We start from the raw sequence: 25,210 nt of genomic DNA on the forward strand, positions 1-25,210 counted from the left end.
AACAGATATGTAGGACAAATGAGACAGGTTTAGTGTGTGTTAAACACATTGAACTTATATACTAGGACAAAATGAGACATGTTTAGTGTGTGTCGAACACATTAAACATATATATATATATGTAGAAAAAAAAGTGAGATGTAATTATGTATGTGGGTATGGGGAGGGATGGACTGACACAATTACTGTAATCATAAAGGTTCAGTATATGCAAGCATGAAATTGAAAAACAAATCTTGGAATAATTACAAACTCATAATAAGATATTTGGTGTCAAAGATATGTCATATTGCATTCCTTGATTTGAAGTGTTACAGAAATGTATCAATGTGTATTGAACTGTCTTGTATTGATATAAAAAAAGAATGAAAGAAAATGATTCACTTGATTTATTTGTGGCTGCCAAATGTCATCATTGATAAAATACATTAACCTAATGTGGTTTACTCTGGTTTCCTTATTTAATGTCTGTCGAAAGTTTTATTACATTGACCTATTTTCCTTATTAGATTATTATGGTATTAATTCCCTAGTTTAAGTTAATATTAAGTTGGTTTAATATAAAATATATTACTGTTATATAAAGTATGGATACTTTGATTTTATTTTCAATTTTTAAGTTGTCATATATCAACAGATATTGACAGTTAACAGATCAAAAAATGTTTTCAAGCAAGCTTTAGTTAATGTGAAAATAACAATAGATGAAATTTAAATTTTCTTATGTCAATAATGGGTTACAAAAGGAGGTAGTTTTTTCAGGAGTAATATTATCCTTATAATTTGCCTTCTAACCCCAAGCCCACCCAACAGATGTCTCTGCTTTGAAAAAGAAAGCAGTTTTGAGTGAGTTACTGCTAGCATAATGGTGGTTCTCTTTGTAATGTGGCCTTTTACCACCAACTGTCTAAAATTTGCAAATGAAAGCAGTTTTTCAGTCATAAGAAAGAAGTCACACTTGTAAATTTGTGATGTGGTGGGGGTAAAGGGCAGTCCTTTAATCACATGTGATGTGGTGGGGGTAAAGGGCAGTCCTATAATCACATGTGATGTGGTGGGGTAAAGGGCAGTCCTATAATCACATGTGATGTGGTGGGGTAAAGGGTTATCATATAATCACATGTGATGTGGTGTGGTAAAGGGTAATCCTATAATCACATGTGATGTGGTGTGGTAAAGGGTAATATAATCACATTTGATGTGGTGGGGTAAAGGGCAGTCCTATGATAACATGTGATGTGGTGGGGTAAAGGGTTATCCTATAATCACATGTGATGTGGTGGGGTAAAGGGTAATCCTATAATCACATGTGATGTGGTGGGGTAAAGGGCAGTCCTATAATCACATGTGATGTGGTGGGGTAAAGGGTTATCCTATAATCACATGTGATGTAGTGGGGTAAAGGGTTATCCTATAATCACATGTGATGTGGTGGGGTAAAGGGTTATCCTATAATCACATGTGATGTGGTGGGGTAAAGGGTTATCCTATAATCACATGTGATGTGGTGGGGTAAAGGGTAATTCTATAATCACATGTGATGTAGTGGGGTAAAGGGTTATCCTATAATCACATGTGATGTGGTGGGGTAAAGGGTTATCCTATAATCACATGTGATGTCGTGGGGTAAAGGGTAATTCTATAATCAAATGTGATGTTGTGGGCTAAAGGATAATCCTATAATCACATGTGATGTCGTGGGCTAAAGGGATAAACACATGAGTTTTTATATGTTATTCACGTAATGAATAAATACAAATCTACTCTTACATAATTGTTGTTAATCTTTGTAATAGAAACAAAAAAAATCATCAACATTTAAATATTTTATAATGTAAATTTATTAGGCTCAGTAATCACTGTAGATTCATCTGTTTTCATGGGTTCCAATTTAAGTGACGTGAGCTAAAATTTTAAGAATACCTGGTTTCATACTCTTGAAAATTCTGCCTATCAAAATTTGTATTCATGTCCCGCCTTTGAAAGTAAAAGGCATTATGTTTTCTGGTCTGTGTGTCTGTCCATATCTAGTTTTGACTTCTGGTAGATTATGATTAAGTTGTGGTCACATTAACTTGAAATTCATTAAACATGTTCATTTTAATTTGAGCTTTTTTAAAACTATATGCCAAATAATGGTTTTGACCCAGCTTTTGCAATTCTCTGAACAAGGAAATGTGATAATGTGAGCAGAGCAGGGCATGTGGTCTCTATTGACACACATTCTTTTGGGATTTTGTCAATTTTTCAGAAAATTGTAGTGGCCAGAAAAATACCTTTTGTTTTACACTAGTCTTTTTGGGGCCCTTTATAGCTTGCTGTTCGGTGTGAGCCAAGGCTCCTTGTTGAAGGCCGTAATTTGACCTATAATTGTTTATTTTTTACACATTGTGACTTGGATGGAGAGTTGTCTCATTGACACTCATACCACATCTTCTTTGTTAGATAATAAGCTTATGTTTCAAGTTTTATATGTAAACAGGCATATGTATCCTCAAAAGGCTTTGTATTAAATCAGATTCATCTCTGTTGGATTCAACAAAAGTTTTAGTAGCAAAAGTTACACGTTTGTAGGATACTCTTAGTTACTTGCTCAAAATTCCACAGAGGCCTTTTTAATAGATACTGATAGAAATAGTCATAAACAATATAATTTACTTTTAGTGGAAAGAGTGCTAAGCTTTTTCTAAGATGTATAGTATTGATCAAGGGTAACTTCCACTGTGTAATTTGTTATCTGGTTGGTTAATTAGAGGTCTTTGAGATGATTGATCAGTGTTTAAGATTTTCTTCCAAATCTGTATTTAGACTGTTGTAATTGGAGAAATAATAGATCGATAACATCATCTGTCTTGGGTGTCACAATTTTTTACCTGAAAATATACATACAGGCAGAACAGGTGAGATTCAGCATACCACCTTAGAAACAAATATGCTTAATTTATTGCAGTAGCTGTGATCTTTGTTTACCAGTGAATATTTTACAAGTTGTTATACTAATATTAAAAGTACATAACAGCTTATGGATTATTAGATAAACAACTGGTGTAAATAAAGGGATTATTTCCATATTAAAATGTTACATACATCAGAGTGTAATTAATTATAATACTCACTAGTACATGTATTATGTTTTAATAATTGTTAAATGTTTTTATAAAACTTGTGTGAACTTAAGTCGGTTGGTTAATGTAAAACTTGTTATTGTTTTTTTTTTTCAGGTTGATGAATTTGATGTGATTAAAGTGTAAAATGTGAACAGTTGTGAAAAGTGAAAACAGAACTATAAATTATAATGTGAATAAGAAGGATGTTTTTATTCACTTGGACCTGATTATCTTAGAACATTTATATTTGTATAAGTAACTTTTAACATGTCTCACAACAATAAACTACATCGAGTGTTAAGTACAAGTGTTTTAAGAATTCCTAGATCTAGATATTCGTTTTGGCAAAGGTAAGCAGTAACACCATTACTTAGACATGCACTATAAGGGAGATAACTCTAGTTAGATATCACATTATTTTTTAAGAGAAAAGATATGATATTTAGTTATTGTAGATTTATGTGTACCAGTAATTACTTATATTCATTTTTGTCGAGCCTGCGACTTTTGTCGCAGAAAGCTCGACATAGGGATAGTGATCCGGTGGCGGCGGCGTTAGCTAACTTCTTAAAAGCTTTATATTTTAGAAGGTGGAAGATCTGGATGCTTCATACTTTGTATATGGATGCCTCATGTTACGAAGTTTTGTTAGTCACATGTCCAATGTCCTTGACCTCATTTTCATGGTTCAGTGACTACTTGAAAAAAAAGTTAAGATTTTTTGTAAAGTTAAATTCTCTCTTATTATAAGTAATAGGATAACTATATTTGGTATGTGCGTACCTTGCAAGGTCCTCATGCCCGTCAGACAGTTTTCACTTGACCTCGACCTCATTTCATGGATCAGTGAACAAGGTTAAGTTTTGGTGGTCAAGTCCATATCTCAGATACTATAAGCAATAGGTCTTGTATATTCGGTGTATGGAAGGACTGTAAGGTGTACATGTCCAACTGGCAGGTGTCATCTGACCTTGACCTCATTTTCATGGTTCAGTGGTTATAGTTAAGTTTTTGTGTTTTGGTCTGTTTTTCTTATACTGTGTGCAATAGGTCTACTATATTTGGTGTATGGAATGATTGTAAGGTGTACATGTCTAGCTGGCAGGTGTCATCTGACCTTGACCTCATTTTCATGGTTCAGTGGTCAAAGTTAAGTTTTTGAGTTTTGGTCTTTTTTTCTAATACTATATGCAATAGTTCAACTATATTTGGTGTATTAAAATATTTTATGATCTATATGTCAGTCACGCAGGTTTTATTTGACCTTGACCTCATTTTCAAGGTTCATTGTTCAGTGTTAAGTTTTTGTGTTTTGGTCTGTTTTTCTTAAACTGTAAGCAATAGGTCAACTATATTTGTTGTATGGAAGAATTGTTAGCTGTACATGCCTGCCTAGCATGGTTCATCTGACCTTGACCTGACCTTGACCTCATTTTCATGGTTCATTGGTCAATGTTTAGTTTACTTGGTTAATGTTTAGTTTATGTGACAGTTGTAATAAAGCTTTATATTTAGGACTATCAACATAATATCAATGATTAGTAAAGTAGGCGAGACATTTCAGCGTGTGCACTCTTGTTTTCAGTTTAGCATGATAAACATATGTGTAAGTTCTTATGTTATGGTTTTACAAGGTGCTAGATCTCTCAGAACTGTTATAATAAGCAATAGAAATTGAAAAAAGCATCTTAAACAAATTGTTGATTGTTACCTTATCCTTAATTCCAATTTATTTTGATAAACCTGATGTTTTAGATTTTCAATTAACTTTAGCTTTAGCTTTACGTCATTAAAACATTACAAATCATGTTTACTTTGATTAAGTGTTTATATGTGGATGATTTCTTTCTTTTTTATTTCCTATCAAAATCTGAGTTTTATCACTGAACTCGAATATTTTATATTTTTTGTACAAGTGCCACCTGATTTTTGTTCAAAAATTTAACAGCAAATTTCTTATTGAAGCTTTGGAAGTCAATAGTAAAATGTTCAACAAAATATATGCTAGCAATGACAGGCTATCATGGCAGAACATAGAAATAAGTGTATGGTACATTACAAACTATTCTGTGGCGGACATGTGTAATAAGAAATGAGATTTTGCTTCAGAAAAAAAATGATTTTAAAGGAAGATTTAGGTGCATGGCAAAATTTGAATGATAAAAATAAAATATAAACATTGAAAGTAAAAATAAAATTTGTTGTCAATATGCCAAATGATGTGGATGTGTATATTGCAAGTCCTCATCTGATGATGATTGGTTATTACTTTATTAATTTATCTGGGAATCTTCATGCATCGATTTTGGACAGATACCAGGGTAACATTGTTTTAAATCACCACAAAATATCTGCAGACAAAATACCAGAATCACACCCCTTAATTTTGTACATCTAACAAAGTTTTTTAAAACACTGCCATTCGCTCCTTAAGTTCAGGGGAAACTTATTTTTATGATAAAAAAAAAAATTATTTAAAAAACCGACTCTCCTGTATAGACAACCATATTTTAGTAAATATTAAAATGTTTATAAACATAATTTAAATGATATCCAAATTCATATATAGTATTGAATCCCTCACGGGGCAGGTGCACTCAACTCCATCTTGATTGACTTAAGGATTATCAGTTTTCCTACCAATGGTCTCTCCAGGCACTCTGGCTTCCTCCACCAATAAAAACTGACTGCCACGAAATAGCACAATAGTGTTGAAAGTGGCGTTAAACACCAATCAATCAATCAATCATATATAGTATTTCAGTTTGATAAATCAAATTGTTCCTGTTGTTATAGTGTACATGTATATGTAAGCAAACATTTGTTCTTTAGACCAGCCAATATTTTGATTAAAAACACCCTGTTGTTTAACTAGAAGTACAGTACGATTGGTTAAAAGTGTATCAGAATGAATTTTATCAAATTAAAGTAATCTCAGTATATATTGGATTCAGTATATATTGGATATATTTTGTAATCAAACATTTTTATAACCTTTCCCTTAACCAATGAATAATGGATAAGTACAGTTAATTAACAGTTATGCATTACTATTATTATTCCTATGCCTAAGGTTAAGCTAAATTTCACATGTAATTCTTCATAAAATGCTTTAAAAATCCTGAATTCTCCATAGTATTTGATCTGTTTAATACACAAGACAAAGTTTTATTTGTCAAAATACACACATGAATTTAGTATGATAAATTTGAAAATAAGATGTGGTATAATTGCCAACGAGATTTCAAGGTTATTTAGTTTGACATATATTCTATATGTGGATGTTACTAGTAAATAAAGTTTTACTAATGTCTTACCCTACATGCTCACTTAAGTCATTAATATGGATAGGAGTTATGTCTCTTTGAACATCATCACTGAATATTGTTTAATCCAAGGAGGATTATTAATAAAGCACTTTAAAATTGAGTTTATGTTGAGGGCTGCCTAACATCTGAGTAGCAACATTTTCACAAATAATGTATTTTTTCATTAGGTATTATATAATACATCAATAATTATGGAAAAATAAAGATAATTCTGTGTAGTTGTTTATGAAAACCATAAATCAACAATCTATAACTCAGCTGTGGATTTAACCAATAACCATGATAAATCCTCTTTCATATTAACTTCAAATGGTTCATCCATAAATAATTACATTACATGTATGTTTCAGAAGAATCCGTTATTTTGATTGGATAACAACGCTTTCGCGTCATACTAAAATTAACCTTCATATCCCAATGAAGTGTAACATTCATGATGACACGTGCCATCACAATAAAGTACACAGGTTGATTAAAGAAATAAATGATAGAAATTGATTTTTCATGACCCTAACATAAAAATGTAATTATAAAAATTGAATGCTTCTTTTAGTAACTTTATAGGGTTGTAAAAGTGTTGATCGTGCACACATTTCTAAAATGAAGAGCTTCTGCGCTTCATACAAAATGTGCTTCTGTCAACACTTTTACACCCCAATAAAATAACAAAACGAAGCATTCAATTCTTAAAGGGATTTCAACAAGCTGAACCAAGCATGTTCCACTCAGACATGGGTTTTAACCAACAACCATGATAAATATTCTTTCATATTAACTACAAATGGTTCACCCATAAAGGGATTTCAACAAGCTGAACCATGCATGTTCCACTCAGACATGGGTATTAACCTACAACCATGATAAATATTCTTTCATTATACTACAAATGGTTCACCCATAAAGGGATTTCAACAAGCTGAACCAAGCATGGTCCACTCAGACATGGGTTTTAATCAACAACAAACTTGACTCCTTTGGATAAAGCAGATGTACAGGACCAAATTGAAAACCCAAAATTGTGTCAAAATCTTTAAAATTGTTAGTATACTTTTGGTAGTACTACTATTTCTATTTATTCCAGTACGTTTTTAACCAAACACATTGTAATGACACATGTATTTTGTGTATGTAAGGTTTTGTTTTGAAAGACAAACGTAATTCCTAACTCAGGAAAGATATAATGAAAACTGTAGACAGCAATCAACCAATATATGAAAATCAGACAAAATATAGAGGTCAACATATCTGATCCTTCAACTACAGACATATTTCTATACCCTACTGTATGATAAGATTATTCTAAGACATTCTATGAATGTACTAATAGAAAATATATAGTTTGACTATAAGAAGTAAAGTATCTTCTAATAGAATATAATTTGACAATAAGACATGAGTACCTGCTAATAGAGGTTAGTTTGACACTATGACGCAGAGTATTTTGATATTGATTTTCATGGATTCCTGTTTTGATGGAAATCTGTTAATTTTTAGGTGTATTTTCTTAGCACCTATCATTTCCATAGCAATGGTATTTGTAACAGAAAGGACTATCTAAAATATTTATATATTTCTGGGAACACTACCACAAAATAAGCTAAGTTGCTGTCATGCAAAAATATCAATTTTTTTTACAGTAATTTGGTTTATCACATTTTCTGTTTTATGCTTAAATTTAGTTGATTTTTGTTGAGCATGAGACATTCTGTCATGGAAGCAATACATAGCAATCATGTATTCCGTCGAAGGAGAAGGAGACGTCAACATTCAACTTCAATCTGTGGGTAAAGTTTTTTTAGACATCAATTTTTTTTTAAACCTTAGGATTTCCTAAAAATAAGACAGAAGCTTTTATGACAATAAACAGTTTTCAGAGTAAAATTTTGAAAATATTTTTTTGATCATTTTATGTAAATTTGACTGATAAATGAACTTTTGCAGTTAACATGAAGAAACAGTCTAAGATTAAAGTTTTTCAGACATAAATAACTTTGTAAAAACTTCTTAGAATTTAATAAAACTTAAATTGCACTATGTAAATGGTGTCCTCTATCAATGTGCCTTCACATTCTCAGTGTACTGTGACTCCTATTTTGGAACACCTAATGAGGACAGGGCACTCAGTTTGGTATGTTTATTTAGTTCTCAGTATGAATTCTTCACCTTTTTAATAACATGATCTATTACAGAATGAATTTGGGATATATTATTTTCGTTTTTTACAATGAAATAAATAATGAATTTATAGGTAGTTTGATATATTGTTTGAACGTCTGATTTTGTTCAAAGATTTTTTACAATTTATTTAGAAAATATTGTTACAAATGCCATAGCATGAATTAGACACCTCATTATTGTATACTTTTACATGCAATGAATATGCATGGTCGGTTTAGTCTACAAGTATACTGTGACTTTTCGTACATTTTAATCCCATGAAAACGAGTGATTGTGAATGTACAGTAAATTCATGTTCAACAAAGGCAAAGTTAGTTTAACTTCCATAAAAATGTTAAAAATCTTCTGGTAGAGGGATAAAATGGGGTTACTTTCATTTGGCTTTTTTTCTAGTTTTTTTAAGGTATCTGTATTTTGTGACTTTAGTGTCACAGAACACCGAGAGTATGGAAGCACATTTCATAGAGGACACCGTTTACATAGTGTGATAATGTCTGAAGGTAAATTTTGAAAATATATTGTTTTAAGTTTTCAGTATTTTACTGGTAAATGGAAGTAATTTTTTTGGCATTAACATTTACATACTGTCTGAGATTAGATTGTTAGATCAATCTTCAAGGAATGTAATGAAGCTTTGACAGAAGCTGATATAAGATCGAGAAATAGCATCTGAAGAAAAAAGTTCATTTTTTCACCCTGTATTTTACTGATAAATGGACTGAGATTTTGGTAATAAATATTACATTTTTGCTCTTTACTGCCACAAAAGCTGGCTAGACACTAGGTTCTGCAGAACCCTTTACAAATTTTTACAAGAACACAATGTGATTGTAAATAATTTTAACAAGAGTTGTCTTTCTTACCCTTTCTAGTAAAATAAAAACAAGTTTTTTCTTATATTTTTCTTCCTTTGAATACTACATGCTCAATTTAACTAGTTAATTGAATATTGGTAAGCACAATTACAATTTGAATCTGAAATGTTCTTTTTATTTGTCTTACTTACTGAGACCACTCCAAATTTTCACCTCAATATATTTTGTTTTTCAATACAGTTTCAGGGGAGACAAATGTTTATTTCAACAATTAAGGTCCTATGAGGTTAGTTTAAGATGATGTTGTATAATAATACAATTTTCACTGGATTAAAACACTGAAAGATTCTTCATTGCACAAAATTATCTAAGGAATGCATTACAAAAGAAACATTTTGTTGTTTTAATGAGACAGAAGACAACTTTTTATTTTTGTCCAACTCATTGGCTATTTTTGCATTGAAATTGTAATTTGGCAGGAGACTGTTAACCCTTCAGATCTGAGGAACTGTACATTGGAGTGTTATTTTCCTGAAAACTATGAGGGGACAATTTGGGAAAAGCATTTTCGGGAACACTTAGTCTCTATAATACACAGTAACACACACTTATTTAGTCATGTAATACAAATATTCAATCAAGTGTTGAAATGAAACAGTGCTGCTGAGATGTGATTCTATTTTCTTCCAAATCAATTACACTTAATGCACTCTGATTCTATATTACCATATGATTTTTGAAATGTGCAATAACTGGTTAATTAAATATATTTTCAATGGAAAAAAATGCTGTACAATGACATCAACTAATTTTACAATTTGAATTATTTTCATACAGTGACAAAGGAGAATAAATGTTTGTGATTGTGAACATTAGCATAGAAAGGAATCTTGATCTATCAAATGCTATAAATCGAATTAATTGTACCAATAGAAATGTACATGTTTGTGATTGTGAACATTAGCATAGAAAGGAATCTTGATCAATCAAATGCTATAAATCGAATTAATTATACCAATAGAAATGTACATGTTTGTGAGTGTGAACATTAGCATAGAAAGGAATCTTCATCTATCAAATGCTATAAATCGAATTAATTATACCAATAGAAATGTACATTTGCATTGTATTTTCCTTTATCATTGTCTATGTCACAAAAATTCATGTAGCTGCAGATAGATAAATAACAGTATTGAAATGGTAACTACATTCTATATAGAACTCCAATTTGAAGATTTTAAATAGTTTGTATGATTTCAAAGTAATTTTAATTATCTGTTTTTGTTCTCATTTCACAAATTACACTACAGTGTTATACATTTAATTTTGAGATAAAATCTAATATCTTCTAAATCTCATAAAAGGAAGTGCTCAGACCCTTCTCTGACAGCCAAACTGTCCTATTTAATTTTCCATTTAATGTTTTTCGCCCTCTTGTCTCCAGGTTCTGACGTCAAACTTAAACTTCTTAAAGGTTTTATAACAATTGCGTGACCCATATAAAAAGTGAGTCAGATTAAAAAGTATTGAATAGCTAAGTATTAAATGTTTTGTTTCGAATCGTAAAGATCTTTACAAATATACAATTATGAATAATTAATGCCCTATTAACATTGATTAGTTAGGTCAGAAGTACATTGGCATAATTATTGTCTTTGGCTTTAACTTTCTTTTTTATTGACAAATTCTAGAACGATTGACGATAAATTATCTGTAATTATTGGTTACAGTTTGTAGATGTGGTATTGTAGACTTAATGGAGATATCGTGTACACTAAATCTTGTTGGTTAATTCCGTGTAACAGTGCTGACTTTGTAAATCAATACAACCGACTCTCGACAGAATTTGTACCGTGTTAGTCCAATAATCTTCTCATTTGCAATTCTTTCCCTTCAAATAATTGAGCTGAGATATAAAAAAGTGGATTTGCGTCTTGAATGTTTAATCAAAGAAAATGGTAAAGAAATCCATTGGATCAATTTAAATAGACATAACTGATTCCTGTTCCGTTTGTCAATAGTTATCTGAATTCCAGAACACATTATTGACAGAAGTTTGTATAAAGTACAACATCTGCTTCATATTTGAAGGACACCAGAAAATCGCTGGTTTTATTTATTATCAGCATTCGTCAAATATCGGATTTTTATTGACATTCAATTCTGCACAGTCTGTCTTGTCAAAGTAAAATAACTGTAGTTCTAATATGGAAGTTATCAGACATGTGATATGTGATTATTTATCATTGTGTTGGATGCAACAAATTATATTTCAGCTGTATACTCAGAATTACCGGATTGTGTGATTTACAGGCCACAGGAATTTATTAATTGTAGGCCTTCTAAGCTGCCATCACGTTTTGTTTTAGCCCAGTTATGCAGAAGATCGTTCAGTATTTGACTCCCCATTTTAAAAGCAATGGGTGCAGTGTAGTAAAGCAAAAAGATCGAGATAGAAATAACTCAAGACGATTTTCTACTTGTTTTAATTCCAGACATGCAGATGACCTTATTGTGACCCCTTTTGCACAGATCCTTGCCAGTTTACGAAGTGTACGCAACAACTATATATCATTAACCAATGTACAAGCTCCAAGAGAAAGGTGAGTACACTTTTAACTCATTTATGCATAGGCAATGATTCCTGAAATTAAAACTATATAGCATAAACCAATGCACACGCTTCTTTGAAAAAATTGAGTATATATCTGCTTAGCTGAGAGGTTCCAGTTTTTCTTATTTATTTCATTTTAATGTTGGTCTTAACTGAATTACTTTCATGACTTGAAACCCTAATGAAAAACAAAAATGAAGCCTTTTTTTTCTAATGTATTTTCTTCACTAAGAATGTAAAGTCAATGAATGTGTTGACAAGGAATACTAAGAATGGTTTCAGTTTGAATATCCCTTGCTCCCCAAATGTAAAAAAATGTCGGGAGGAACAAGGGCTGGCAGCATTTACAACGCGTTCTAATTAAAATGCAAGTTAAAGATATCAGGCAATTGATCAAATACAATATTGTGAGCCTGCAATTAATTCTTTGGAAATACCCATGTGAGGTGCAGTTCAGTTATGAAACAATGGCCATCTTTTCCCCCCAAGAGATATAAACTTCTTTTGTGTTTGTTATTGTAATGATTTAACACTAAATTTAAAACTATGGTCCTAAGGTATGAATATGACAATAATTTAAGCTTTTTTATCAAGTTGTTTCTGGTCTAGTTTTAACATAATGTGCTATGTTTTTCATATCATGTACACTTATTCAAATTAATTCACACGATATTAGAGAGCTTATTACAGTATGAATTGAATAGTTTATTTAAGTATAGAAATTTATGTGACATACTTTGAATAATTGATGAAGTATATGATCTAGAATCAGGACAATTCCTCAGTGGTGTATCAAATTGTATGCATAGTTTTTTAATTTTATAAATAATAATTGTAATTTTAATTTTTTTTTTATATTTTTTTTCTTTGATTGTTATTTATGGTCATGCTGGTTTGCAGTTTTCAGATAGTTCAGTATTGTGTATTCTGTTTAATTGTTATCTGGTAGATTCACATGGCATATATATGTCATGTATAAAAAATGTCCAAAATGGTTGAATGTAATGTCCATTGTATTGTTTATGGACAGTACACTGTATACATGAGGAAAGTACACTGTAAACATGATAGATCAATAGATGTGTGTATTATGTTCTTCATTTGTTTGGTTGGTTCATAACTGATGTTTTTGTGCTCTGTATGGTTTCTTCACATGCTATATCCATTGTGTTGAATTTGTTTGTTTCATCAGTATTATCCACAGTAATGTGTTTGGTTGGTTCACATTTCATATATATCCATTGTTCTGTGTTTGGTTGGTTTATTTTAATCCATTGTTTTGTTTTTGGTTGGTTCACATTTTATTCCACAGACTTGTTTGTTGTTGGTTCACATTTTAATGCATTGTGTTGTGTTTGGTTGGTTCACATTTAATCCATTGTTTTGTTTGTGGTTGGTTCACATTTAATCCATTGTGTTGTGTTTGGTTGGTTCACATTTAATCCATTGTTTTGTTTGTGGTTGGTTCACATATAATCCATTGTGTTGTGTTTGGTTGATTTGCATTTAATCCATTGTTTTGTTTGTGGTTGGTTCACATTTATTCCATTGTTTTGTTTGTGGTTGGTTCACATTTAATCCATTGTTTTGTTTGTGGTTGGTTCACATTTAATCCATTGTGTTGTGTTTGGTTGGTTCACATTTAATCCATTGTTTTGTTTGTGGTTGGTTCACATTTAATCCATTGTTTTGTTTGTGGTTGGTTCACATTTAATCCACTGTGTTGTGTTTGGTTGGTTCACATTTAATCCATTGTTTTGTTTGTTGTTGGTTGACATTTTAACACATTCTTGTGTTTTCTGTTGTGTGTAATCTTTTCATTGATTATTTGGTTAATTCACATATTTTTATATATTTTGTAGTTTGTTTGACAAACAGTGTACATGTTAGATCCTTGTTTGTTGAAGGAATTGTGTTCATTGATAGTTTGGTTGGTTCACATGCTACATGTATATGTTAAGCACATTCTGCTATCAGCATTTTGTTAATGATGTTTACTTGGTTCACATAATATATGAATTCTGTTGTTAGCAGTTTGCTCATTATTTCTTGTTTCTATGTTATATACTTTGTGATGTGCATAGTTCAAATGTTATATCTGATGTTGTTATTGAGGGAATTGTGTGTTCATATAATTATTGATAGCTTATTAAACTATAAGAAGTGTATTGTGTTTGATTGATTCATGGTATACATGTTACGTGCATTCGGTTCTCTAATTATCTGGGTCAGATACATGTTACGTGCATTCTGTTCTCTAATTATCTGGGTCAGATACATGTTATATGTTTATTTCTTGTGTTTTGGTGGTTCAACCGTATACATTGAATGTACCGTGTGTTTTCTGATTATGTCTGGTTATGTGGTGTGCTGTTTGTTGTGTTTTTTCTGTTTGACAATCTTATTATTACCAATTCACTTTTCCTTGTTGTAAATTAGATAATTATTTGTTGTAAGGTCGAAGTTTAAAACCATATATATAATGTTGCTGTTGCACGTGGTGGTATTTACATAAAAATTGGTACCTAATTTGTGTAATCGACTCCTCCTTAAGTTTTCAACCCAGATCCCTGAAACTTCACAGGAATATTGCACACATCTTGAAATTTTGCACCTGCTAATATTGCATTGTTTGAGGAATTTTTTACCATTTTTCCAGGCTTAAAAACAAATTTGTGTTTTTAACAAAACTTCACAAAGAGATTGGAAACCTATTGAAGTTGTGGACCTTCCATTATGGAGTTAATTTAGGAAACTGTTGTTCAGTGGTTGTCGTTTGTTGATGTGGTTCATAAGTCATTCTCGTTTCTCGTTTTTTATATAGATTAAACTGTTGGTTTTCCTGTTTGAATGGTTTTACTCTAGTCATTTTTGGGGCCCTTTATAGCTTGCTGTTCGGTGTGAGCCAAGGCTCTGTGTTGAAGGCCGTACTTTGACTTATAATGGTTTACTTTTACAAATTGTGACTTGGATGGAGAGTTATCTCATTGGCACTCATACCACATCTTCTTATATCTATTGTTTACAAATTTTCCCCATTTTCCCATATTTTTAAATGTTCAACAATAGACTTTTTTCATTGTTGAATTAACAACCTGGGCAACCCAGCCATTTCAGTCTTTGATCCATTATTACAATATGAAATAGGCAGTTTTCGCAGAATTATTTGCTGCCAATCAACTGTCCTTGTGTACTAATGAAAAATAGATTTTTATCAAAAATAAACAAAAATGAGAAAGATTGATTGTTTTTGATAATTAGAAAAGGTTGTGTGATTGATATGTCTGAAGTGGAGATAAGGTAAGTGGACAGACCACTGATATTGATGTTCTGGTAACAAACCTGCTGATGAAAAAACTTGTTTCACGTCATTCCGTTCTAAAATTAGATGGACTGGAAGTAAGATATGACTATGTTTATACCTTTATCCGAATTATCAACGGTCTCTAGTCATGTGAATCAGTATAAATGAGACATAATGAATAAAAAATAGTAATATTTCACCTGAGTGACGAGATTTCTAACTGTTAGTAGTCATGTCAGCATGGTTTTTCCCTACAATGACGACAATTGTTTAATTGTCTTTAGATAGTCACGTCCTGCAATTATAGAAGTGCCATTGCAGCCAGGTCAATAGATTCTTTTTTTTTTTTATCTCTATGATAATTTTCTGATAGTTTAAGAAAATCATGTGAAACAAGCATGATCGTTTCACTAAGAAATATGCTATCCTGTGTACGCAATGTAAAAAAAACTGTTCCACTTTTTTGTATGTTCTTGTCAGGGATTCTCTAATTTCAAGAAAAGCTTTCCAAAAAAGGTGTTGATATGTCATTCCTACATAACACAGTGATTTAAGAAGCTTAAAAAGGTATTTTACCATAGTTTCTGTGAGAACTTTTCATTCTAGCAACAATTTTTATGCCCCCGCCAAAGCGGAAGGGGCATTTAGTTTTACCCTTGTCCGTCCGTACATCCATCTGTCTGTACGTCCCAAAGTTGGTTTCCGTTCTCTAACTTTAGTTTGCCTCAACCAAATGTTATGAAACTTATACAAAATGCTTATAACCACAAAATACAGATCAAGTTTGAATTTTGGTGGCGTCACTTTAACCTTTCTAGAGTTATGTTCTTTTACAAATGGAAAAATTGCTGAATATTTCATTTCTGTTCTCTAACTTTAGTTTGCCTCAACCAAATGTTATGAAACATATACACAATGCTTATTACCACAAAACACAGATCAAGTTTGAATTTTGGTGGTGTCACTTTAACCGTTCTAGAGTTATGCCCTTTACAAATGGAAATATTGCTAAATGTTTCATTTCCGTTCTCTTTCCTAAGTTAGCCTCAACCAAATGTTATGAAACTTATACACAATGCTTATTACCACAAAATACAGATCAAGTTCGAATTTTGGTGGTGTCACTTTTACTCTACTTGAGTTATGCCCCTTTACAAATGGAAAAATTGCTGAATTTTTCGTTTCTGTTCCCTTACTTAAGTTAGCCTCAACCAAATGTTATGAAACTACACAATACTTATTACCACAAAACTCAGATCAAGTACAAATTTGGGTAGCGTCACTTTTACCGTTCTTCAGTTATGTCCCTTTATAACTTTATATGATATGGAAGCGGGGGCATCATCTGTGTTCCATGGACACATTCCCCATTTATAATAATTGCCTTGTGCGAACACGTCCTTATTTTTGAATATCTCGGCTAACTTTGACATACATATGAATAAAAAGAAATAAGAGGCATACATTAATGAAAAAACAAACTTAAACACTTTTCAACCCCAAAAGACATTTAGAGTACAACCTCTGATCTTCAACTATAGACAAGTGTCTCTGTGTCAAGCAAGCTCTTCCTTCTGAGTCTAGGCAAGTTTTACCCACCCTGAGTAGGAGTCAATGAAATTCATCTGTAGGACTTCCTTTAAGACCTGGTCTAACCCCACCACATTTTATACCTGTACCAAGTCAGGTGGGAGGAGTCAGGTATTTGTGGTAGGTGTGGTACATCATACTGTCAAATATTGCCATAAATTCCTGCCATTTTTTTATATACCCCCACTAGACAGATTCCTCATGTCTGTCCATCTGTCACACTTTTGGTCTCAGGATGATTAAAAACCAATTTTTAAAATTCATTGAAATGTTTTTATTTACTCTCTTTCCCATAGATAGGCCATGTGGAGTAGGATTATCTGTTGGCTGTCCCAATATTTTATTATAAGCTTTTGATTACTGTAAATTAAGAAATTATTGCTAGGTTTTTATTAATGCGAATAATGCGACTTGGTGATTATTGCACTAATGAGAACTCACATTCTGATATCTGAAACATACAACTCAATGCAGATTTTCCTGAAATCGCAATAATTTCTTTCACACTTTTGTCCATTCTTCAAAAATCGCAATAAGAAATGCACGCAATAATTTCTGAATTTATAGAAAGTATCTTTCAAAATATTGAGAAAACTTGAGTGTGTGGTTTTCTTCTGTCACTCTCTACAGGTTTAAATGTGTTTTTTAGTCCCCTACCGACGAAGTCGAAGGGGACTTTAGGTTTGCACTCCATCCGTCTGTCTGTCTGTCCGTCTGTCTGTCCTTCTGTCAGTCCGGCAAATCAGCTTTCCACACTTTTTTTTCTTCATGCTTGAAGATATTGATTTGATATTTGATATTGTTTTATCATTACACAGATCAAGTTTGAATTTTGTTCCGATCTGATAATTTGGTCCAGAGTTATGGACCATAACTCTGGAACATATCTAATGATAGCGTACTATGTTAAACCATATTTCTGTTCAAAGGGAGATAACTCATTTTTTAAAAGACATTCATTGTTAAATTATTTGAAGAATTTTTTAGCAGGTTTGTTTGTTATTAAGTATAAACTAATTTTCTGAATGCTATATATATATATAAAGAAAAATTTATGAAGAGAAATCCCTTAATTAGATAAAAATCTATTTTTATTAATGTATATATTTCAATACATTACATTGTGTAGATAAATGTTGTTGACATTTTATAGATAAGTTACAAATCTATATTAGTTTGTGACAAATGAAAGAAAAATATTTGGAACTATTAATTATATTTGATTATAATTTGAAAATAGATATACACTGTATTACATCATATCTAATTTTAGAGAACTATTAAACATATCTTATGTTTTTTTCACTCATATAATCAGTTTTCCACACTGTTTTTAGTCATGCTTGAAGATATTGACATGATATTTATTTTTTGTTTACACCATGACAAGTTATAGAACAAGTTAGCATTTTGTTCCAGTAAAACGAATTTTTACCCGGTAGGGTACTATGTATTGCCATGCAATACTCTCAGAATGCTTGTTTTTCTCTCTTTTCCACATTTAATGCATCTTTGTTTCATTAGTGGATAGTTTAAAGTGTTTGTACATGTTAGTGATTAGTATTATAATAGCAGTGACCCGTGAGTGATCATAAATCAATGTCAAAAGATTGGTTGCTGTGGTTAAAGAGTTATGTCCCTTAAAGAAATTCAGTAAAATTGATGGGGTATTAATTTGTTATAACCTTGTTTGATTTTCTTCTTTTAGAAAACATTGATTTTGGACATCACATTGACCCAAAGAATATTAACCTGGTTCAGGTGGATAACTTCCATTTCTGTTTAATCAGGAATTGTTCCCATTGAAAAGCAAAATATATGCCAAAGCATATTATATCTATTTTGTCTTTAGTAAAAGTTTTCGTATGTTAGAATACAACAAATATGGCTGTAGTATGTCATCAGGTGTTTTGATACAATGACTTTGATCTTTGTGCTTCTTAGAGTTCTATGTTTCCTTTTCCCAGAAGCTTCATTACAAGTTACCTATTATGTTGCGCACCTATACACGCTACAGAAGTCTGTTGGCATCTTGTCATCTGAAACAGTATTATTTTTCAAATATGATCATATTATAAAGTATTCATTGATGTTTTTGATGAGCCTATCCTATACAGCTTCTGAAGTTTATATCAAAGTCCATCAGTAATGTCAAATGACTTCATGCTATCAACCTCAGCTGACATCGTTAAATGGTTCTAACTTATCGCAAGTCTCCTGGCACGCTGAAACGTCTTCATGCTATCGGAAGGAAAACAGAAATTGTATGCCTAGTCTTATCATCTGTCACAAGACAGTTTCTGTATTAAGTATGATAACTTAGAATGGTATAAGGAAGTTAACGAGGTTCTAATCACATCTGGAATGGCCGTTCAAATTGATCATATATGGTTGGAAAGCATCAACTCTATGACTTGGAAAATATCTGCTGGATGAATGCTTACCTAGACCTTGGGGTAAATAGGAATTAATGAGATGATTGAACAGACAACTTGAGCTTTAAATGCCCAGGATGAAACAATAACAACTAAGGTATTGATTTTCTACAGGAGCAGATAACATTTCAATGTATTTATTGAAAAAAATATGATTGATTTTTGATGACAAAATTAGTCATTAGAAATACTGAAATTGATGTGGACATTTGTCAACAGTCTCCCTGTTTGGAGGATATCAGAAGTAATTTAATTATGTCAACGGACAATGTTTTCTATCATTAGTAGTCTCAATTGATTGTGTTACATTTTCTTATGGACAGTTCTTCTATCGACTGTTTTCGCCATTGATTTTGATCTGGTAAATTGATTTGCTGTATTGTAAGGTGTTGGGAATTTGTTATTTATGTTTCCTTATGCAACCAAAAGCATTTCTTTGCAGCTTATGTTTCTTTATGCAACTAAAAGAATTTCTTTGCAATGCAACCAAAACATTTCTTTGTAGTTTGATGTTTCTTTATGCAGCCAAGCATTTCTTTGGAGTTTAATGTTTCTTTATGCAGCCAAGCATTTTTTGGAGTTTGGTGTTTCTTTATGCAGCCAAGCATTTCTTTGGAGTTTGATGTTTCTTTATGCAGCCAAGCATTTTTTGGAGTTTGATGTTTCTTTATGCAGCCAAGCATTTCTTTGGAGTTTGATGTTTCTTTATGCAGCCAAGCATTTCTTTGGAGTTTGATGTTTCTTTGAGTTTGATGTTTCTTTATGCAGCCAAGCATTTTTTGGAGTTTGGTGTTTCTTTATGCAGCCAATCATTTCTTTGGAGTTTAATGTTTCTTTATGCAGCCAATCATTTCTTTGGAGTTTGATGTTTCTTTATGCAGCCAAGCATTTCTTTGGAGTTTGATGTTTCTTTATGCAGCCAAGCATTTTTTTGGAGTTTGGTGTTTCTTTATGCAGCCAATTATTTCTTTGGAGTTTTGATGTTTCTTTATGCAGCCAAACATTTCTTTGTAACTTTATGTTTCTTTATGCAGCCAATCATTTCTTTGGAGTTTGATGTTTCTTTATGCAGCCAAGCATTTCTTTGGAGTTTGATGTTTCTTTATGCAGCCAAGCTTTTTTTTGGAGTTTGGTGTTTCTTTATGCAGCCAATTATTTCTTTGGAGTTTTGATGTTTCTTTATGCAGCCAAACATTTCTTTGTAACTTTATGTTTCTTTATGCAGCCAATTATTTCTATGCAGCTTGATGTCTCATTGTTTTTAGTGGTTATACATCATCATTTCCTGTTCAACCTTATTTTGAACCAGAGTATTTTTCTCACCTTGTTTGCTAACATTTGGGTTTTATCAAGTTTTATGTGTCATAATGATAGCCAAATATTTGTTGTCATGTAATTGTATTTTGTTGCATACAGTATCATCCTTTCTAGAAAAAAGAAATGGAATGTGATGTAGGACAAAATTTAATTTAACTAACCTTAGTTTAAAGATTGATTTGGATAAAGTTGTTTACATAGACTTTTTTTTAGCTATTTTGGGATTCTGTGACATTTGACTTCACATAGAACAATAGAGATCAACATCTAGGCATTAGGCAAACCAAAAATGTGGTGACATCAAATATTTTTCTTGTGGCATCAAAATTTTACTGGAACATCTGTGATATTCTGTGATATTGTCCCATATAAAGGTGATAATTTGTAACAAAAATCCGCTTTGGGGGGTGGGGGTCAATGGAGTTGTTTTATCTCTTATTAAAATACTATAAGTCATCTGGCAAATAAATAAATGATCAGTGTTTGTAATATCTAGTGACTGTATCTTGTTATATGTGATTTTATTTTAATATCACAGAAGGGATCTGAAAAATATAGTGAAAAGAATGATTATACGCCCGTTTACGGGACGTATTATGGTATACCGTTGTCCGTCTGTCCGTCCGTCCGTCTGTCCGTCCGTCCGTCTGTCCGTCCGTCGTCAACATGTCGGACATTAACTCAAAAACGCTTTAATCAATTTGCATAAAACTTTGGTGAATTGTTTATATCTATTGACGTGAGCTCCCTTTCTTTTTTTATAAATTTTAGATTTTACGTTTCCGAGTTATGGGGTTTTATTCATTAAAAAAAGGGGGATTTTCCAGCTTTCGGACAATAACTCAAGAATGCTTTCACCAACTTGCAAGAAATTTTGGTTAATTGTTTATATCTGTTGACATGAGCTCCCTTTTGATTTTTATAAATTTTAGATTTTACGTTTCCAAGTTATGGGGTTTTATTCATAAAAAAAGGGGGGATTTTCCAGTTTTCGGACAATAACTCAAAAATGCTTTCAGCAGTTCTCATGAAACTTTGATGAATTGTTGATATCTATTGATGTAAGCTCCATTTAGAATTTTATAAATTTTAGATTTTACAGTTCCGAGTTATGGGGTTTTATTCATTAAAAAAGGAGGGATTTTCCAGTTTTCAGACAATAACTCAAAAATGCTTTCAGCAATTCTTATGAAACTTTGGTGAATTGATTATATCTATTGATGTAAGCTCCCTTTAGAATTTTATAAATTTTATTTGTTTATAGTCTGACAACAGATTTACTAAGTATTGCGCAACAGCATAGTGTATTGCACAACAGCAAGAAATCTCTTAATTGAATATAAATTCAATTTATATAACCAATTTCAAGTTCTTTGACTACATTTATTCAGAAACCTATAATATGTCTAACATTTAATTACAATCCAAATTCAGACCTGTATCAAGCTTGAATATTGTGTCCATTTTTGCCCCAACTGTTCAGGGTTCGACCTCTGCGGGCGTATCCAGCTGCGCTCAGCGAAGCAGTTTATTTTTGAATGATACTAATCTGAAGCAACCTAAAATCTCCACCCCAAAATGGAATAAAACAAGAGATTATCAGAAGACAAAAGGAACTGTTTATAATTAGCTTGTTTTCTTTGCAGTTGTTTTTTCAAGTCATTTTAGTTCAAGAGTTAAAAGTACTTTATGTTTTTCAAAACTTAATCAATAAAATGTCACTAGTGTAAATATATATATATATATATAACAGCTGTCCAAATTCCATGCAGACTTTTTATCTTAGACAGTTATACATGTATACTGTTACAATGTGGGTGATACATACTAAACATAAGGCTTCCTTATATCAGATAAATTGATAAATCATCTTCAAATACTCATATAGAAGCAAAAATTATAAAATATTCATTGAAGTCACCAACTTTGTTTTTTTGGATATTCATCATTCAAGTGGAGTTCTCAATTGAGGAATACCAAAAAACATCGAAATGAGAATACCCATGTAATACTAAAAAGGAATACCGAATAACACCCAAATGAGAATACCCATGTAATACTAAAAAGGAATACTGAATAACACCCAAATGAGAAAAAACATGTAATAATAAAGGTGTAAAACATTATTAATGGGGTTTTTAACAATTTACATCAAAAACTGAATTTGGTAAATCTATGATTGATTCATTATTGAAATGGAAATTTGTTTGTTTAGCAGCAGCATAATAGTCTTTAAAAAAATCAATGGATTTGATTTGGAGAAGTGATTTAAAAATAATTATATGAATGCCACAATTTGTCATTTAGGGCCTGTTATATCTCCCTGTGCAATGGGGGAGGGGGATATAGTTTAGATCTCTGCCCGTTCATCCATCTGTCCTGATCTGCCTGATACACATCAGTACTCGTAGATAATTTGACATAAAGTTTTCATACTTTGTAGTATTACTTGTCGTCCTATTCTCTTCAGCCTGCTAAGTGGTCAATATGATTTGACCGATTTTACAGGATTAATGATATTTTGACCATTTATTTTAGTATTGTGACAAAAACTCCTTGAATGTCCCTTTGTTCCTTCGCCTCTCTTATATGAACAAATGTCCCCTAAGAGTGTTTAAAAGAAAGCTCTCTTACATGGTAGGATTGTTTGCCGTCATATTTAGTTGACCATATTGTAGCACCATTTTGATTCTACCATTGCTACAGGAGATATGGGACTTTGACCACTTTTCTCATCTCTTGGCATCTGTCGTCTGTCATCCTCATTTGTTAACTTTTACAAAAATCTTCTCCTCTGAAACCACTGGGCCAAATTTAACCAGACTTGGCCACAATTATCATTGGGGTATCAAGTTTTAAAAACGTTTCTGATGACCCTGCCTTCCAACCAAGATGGCCACCATGGCTAAAAATAGAAGATAGGGGTAAAATGCAAGTTTTTGTCTCGCCTTGACGGAGTCAAAAAGCGAGACATAGGTATGCTGTTTCCGGGTCGGCATGGTATGCAGTTGTATTAGCATTGGCACATCTCATTTCCATGGAGATTATTTGGCTCCACCCCCTTAGTCATAGTCTATTGACTTTGATAATTTTTTGCTAAGTTAACATGTATTAGTTTGTGATTAGGTCAGTTCAAGGGGAACCATTTAGGGTGGGCAAATGTTAATTGGTATTCAGTTGTATAAGCATTAGCACATCTCATTACCATGGACAATATTTGTCCCCGCCCCCTCAGTCATGGTCTATCGACTTAGAAACTTTTGCTTAGTTTTTATACGACCGCAAAAAAATTTTTGTGGTCGTATAATGGTATGACGTTGGCGTCGTCGTCGTCCGAAGACACATTGGTTTTCGCACTCTAACTTTAGTTTAAGTGAATGGATCTCTATGAAATTTTACCACAAGGTTCAATACCACAAAAGGAAGGTTGGGATTGATTTTGGGGGTTATGGTACCAACAGTAAAGGAATTAGGGGCCAAAAATAAGCATTTTTGTAACTTCCAGACATAACTTGTGTGTTAGTGTATGGATCTCTCTGACATTGTACCACAAGGTTCCATATCACAAAAGGAATGCTGGGATTGATTTTTGGGGTAATTGCCTCAAAATTTTAGGAATTAGGGGCCAAAAAAGGGGCAAAAAACAAGCATTTTTCTAGTTTCATGACAATAACTTGTGTGTAAGTGTATGGATCTTTCTGAAATTGTACTAAAAGGTTCCATATCATAAAGGGAAAGCTGGAATTGAGTTTGGGGGTAATTGCCTCAACATTTAGGAATTGGGGGCCAAAAATAAGCATTTTTATAGTTTCCAGACAATAGCTTGTGTTCAAGTGAATGGATCTCTCTGAAATTGTACTGAGAGGTACCATACCACAAAGGGAAGGCTGGGATTGATGATGGGGGTAATTGCCTCAATATTTTAGGAATAAGGGGCCAAAAAGGGGCAAAAAAAACAAGCATTTTTATAGTTTCAGGACAATAACTTGTGTGTAAGTGTATGGATCTCTCTGAAATTGTACTGCAAGGTACCATACCACAAAGGGAAGGCTGGGATTGATGATGGGGGTAATTGCCTCAATATTTTAGGAATTTGGGGCCAAAAAGGGGCCAAAAAACACATTTTTCTAGTTTCCAGACAATAACTTGTGTTCAAGTGTATGGATCTCTCTGAAATTGTACTGCAAGGTACCATACCACAAAGGGAAGGCTGGGATTGAGTTTTGGGGTGATGAATCATAAGGGGGTTCAAAAAATTTGGGGAGGGATTTTTTTTTTTTTCATTTTTTTTCTTTTTTTCATTTTTTTTTTCTTTTAAAATTTTCCATTTTAAGTTGGTTATTTCTGATTTATATTTAAAAGCAAATAATAATGATATGGTAGGAGATATACACCAAACAGGATGTGTAAATTATTATATAATAAGTATTGTGCAATAGCAAGAAGTTTTCAATTGCACAGTATTGCACAATAGCAAGAAATCTTCAATTGCACAGTATTGCGCAATAGCAAGAAATCTTC

General features: G+C 32.1%; 1 protein-coding gene across 12 annotated transcripts in view; it reads left to right on the forward strand.

The window, feature by feature from the left end:
* LOC127734768 (cAMP-specific 3',5'-cyclic phosphodiesterase 4C-like) overlaps positions 1-25,210 on the forward strand; it is a 280,406-nt gene that overhangs the window by 214,511 nt on the left and 40,685 nt on the right. For 9 of the 12 annotated variants that reach the window (XM_052244777.1, XM_052244786.1, XM_052244803.1 and 6 more), the window contains one exon: positions 11,925-12,032. In XM_052244777.1, coding sequence (XP_052100737.1) covers positions 11,925-12,032 — 108 coding nt within the window. Of the gene's footprint in view, positions 1-3,221; positions 3,458-11,924; positions 12,033-25,210 lie in introns of all 12 variants that reach the window. The other 3 variants (XM_052244837.1, XM_052244821.1, XM_052244827.1) reach the window with 1 other exon arrangement.

The sequence above is a fragment of the Mytilus californianus genome, unplaced genomic scaffold (assembly GCF_021869535.1).
Source record: "Mytilus californianus isolate M0D057914Y unplaced genomic scaffold, xbMytCali1.0.p SCAF_1, whole genome shotgun sequence".
In the NCBI taxonomy this organism is placed as follows: Eukaryota; Metazoa; Mollusca; class Bivalvia; order Mytilida; family Mytilidae; genus Mytilus; species Mytilus californianus.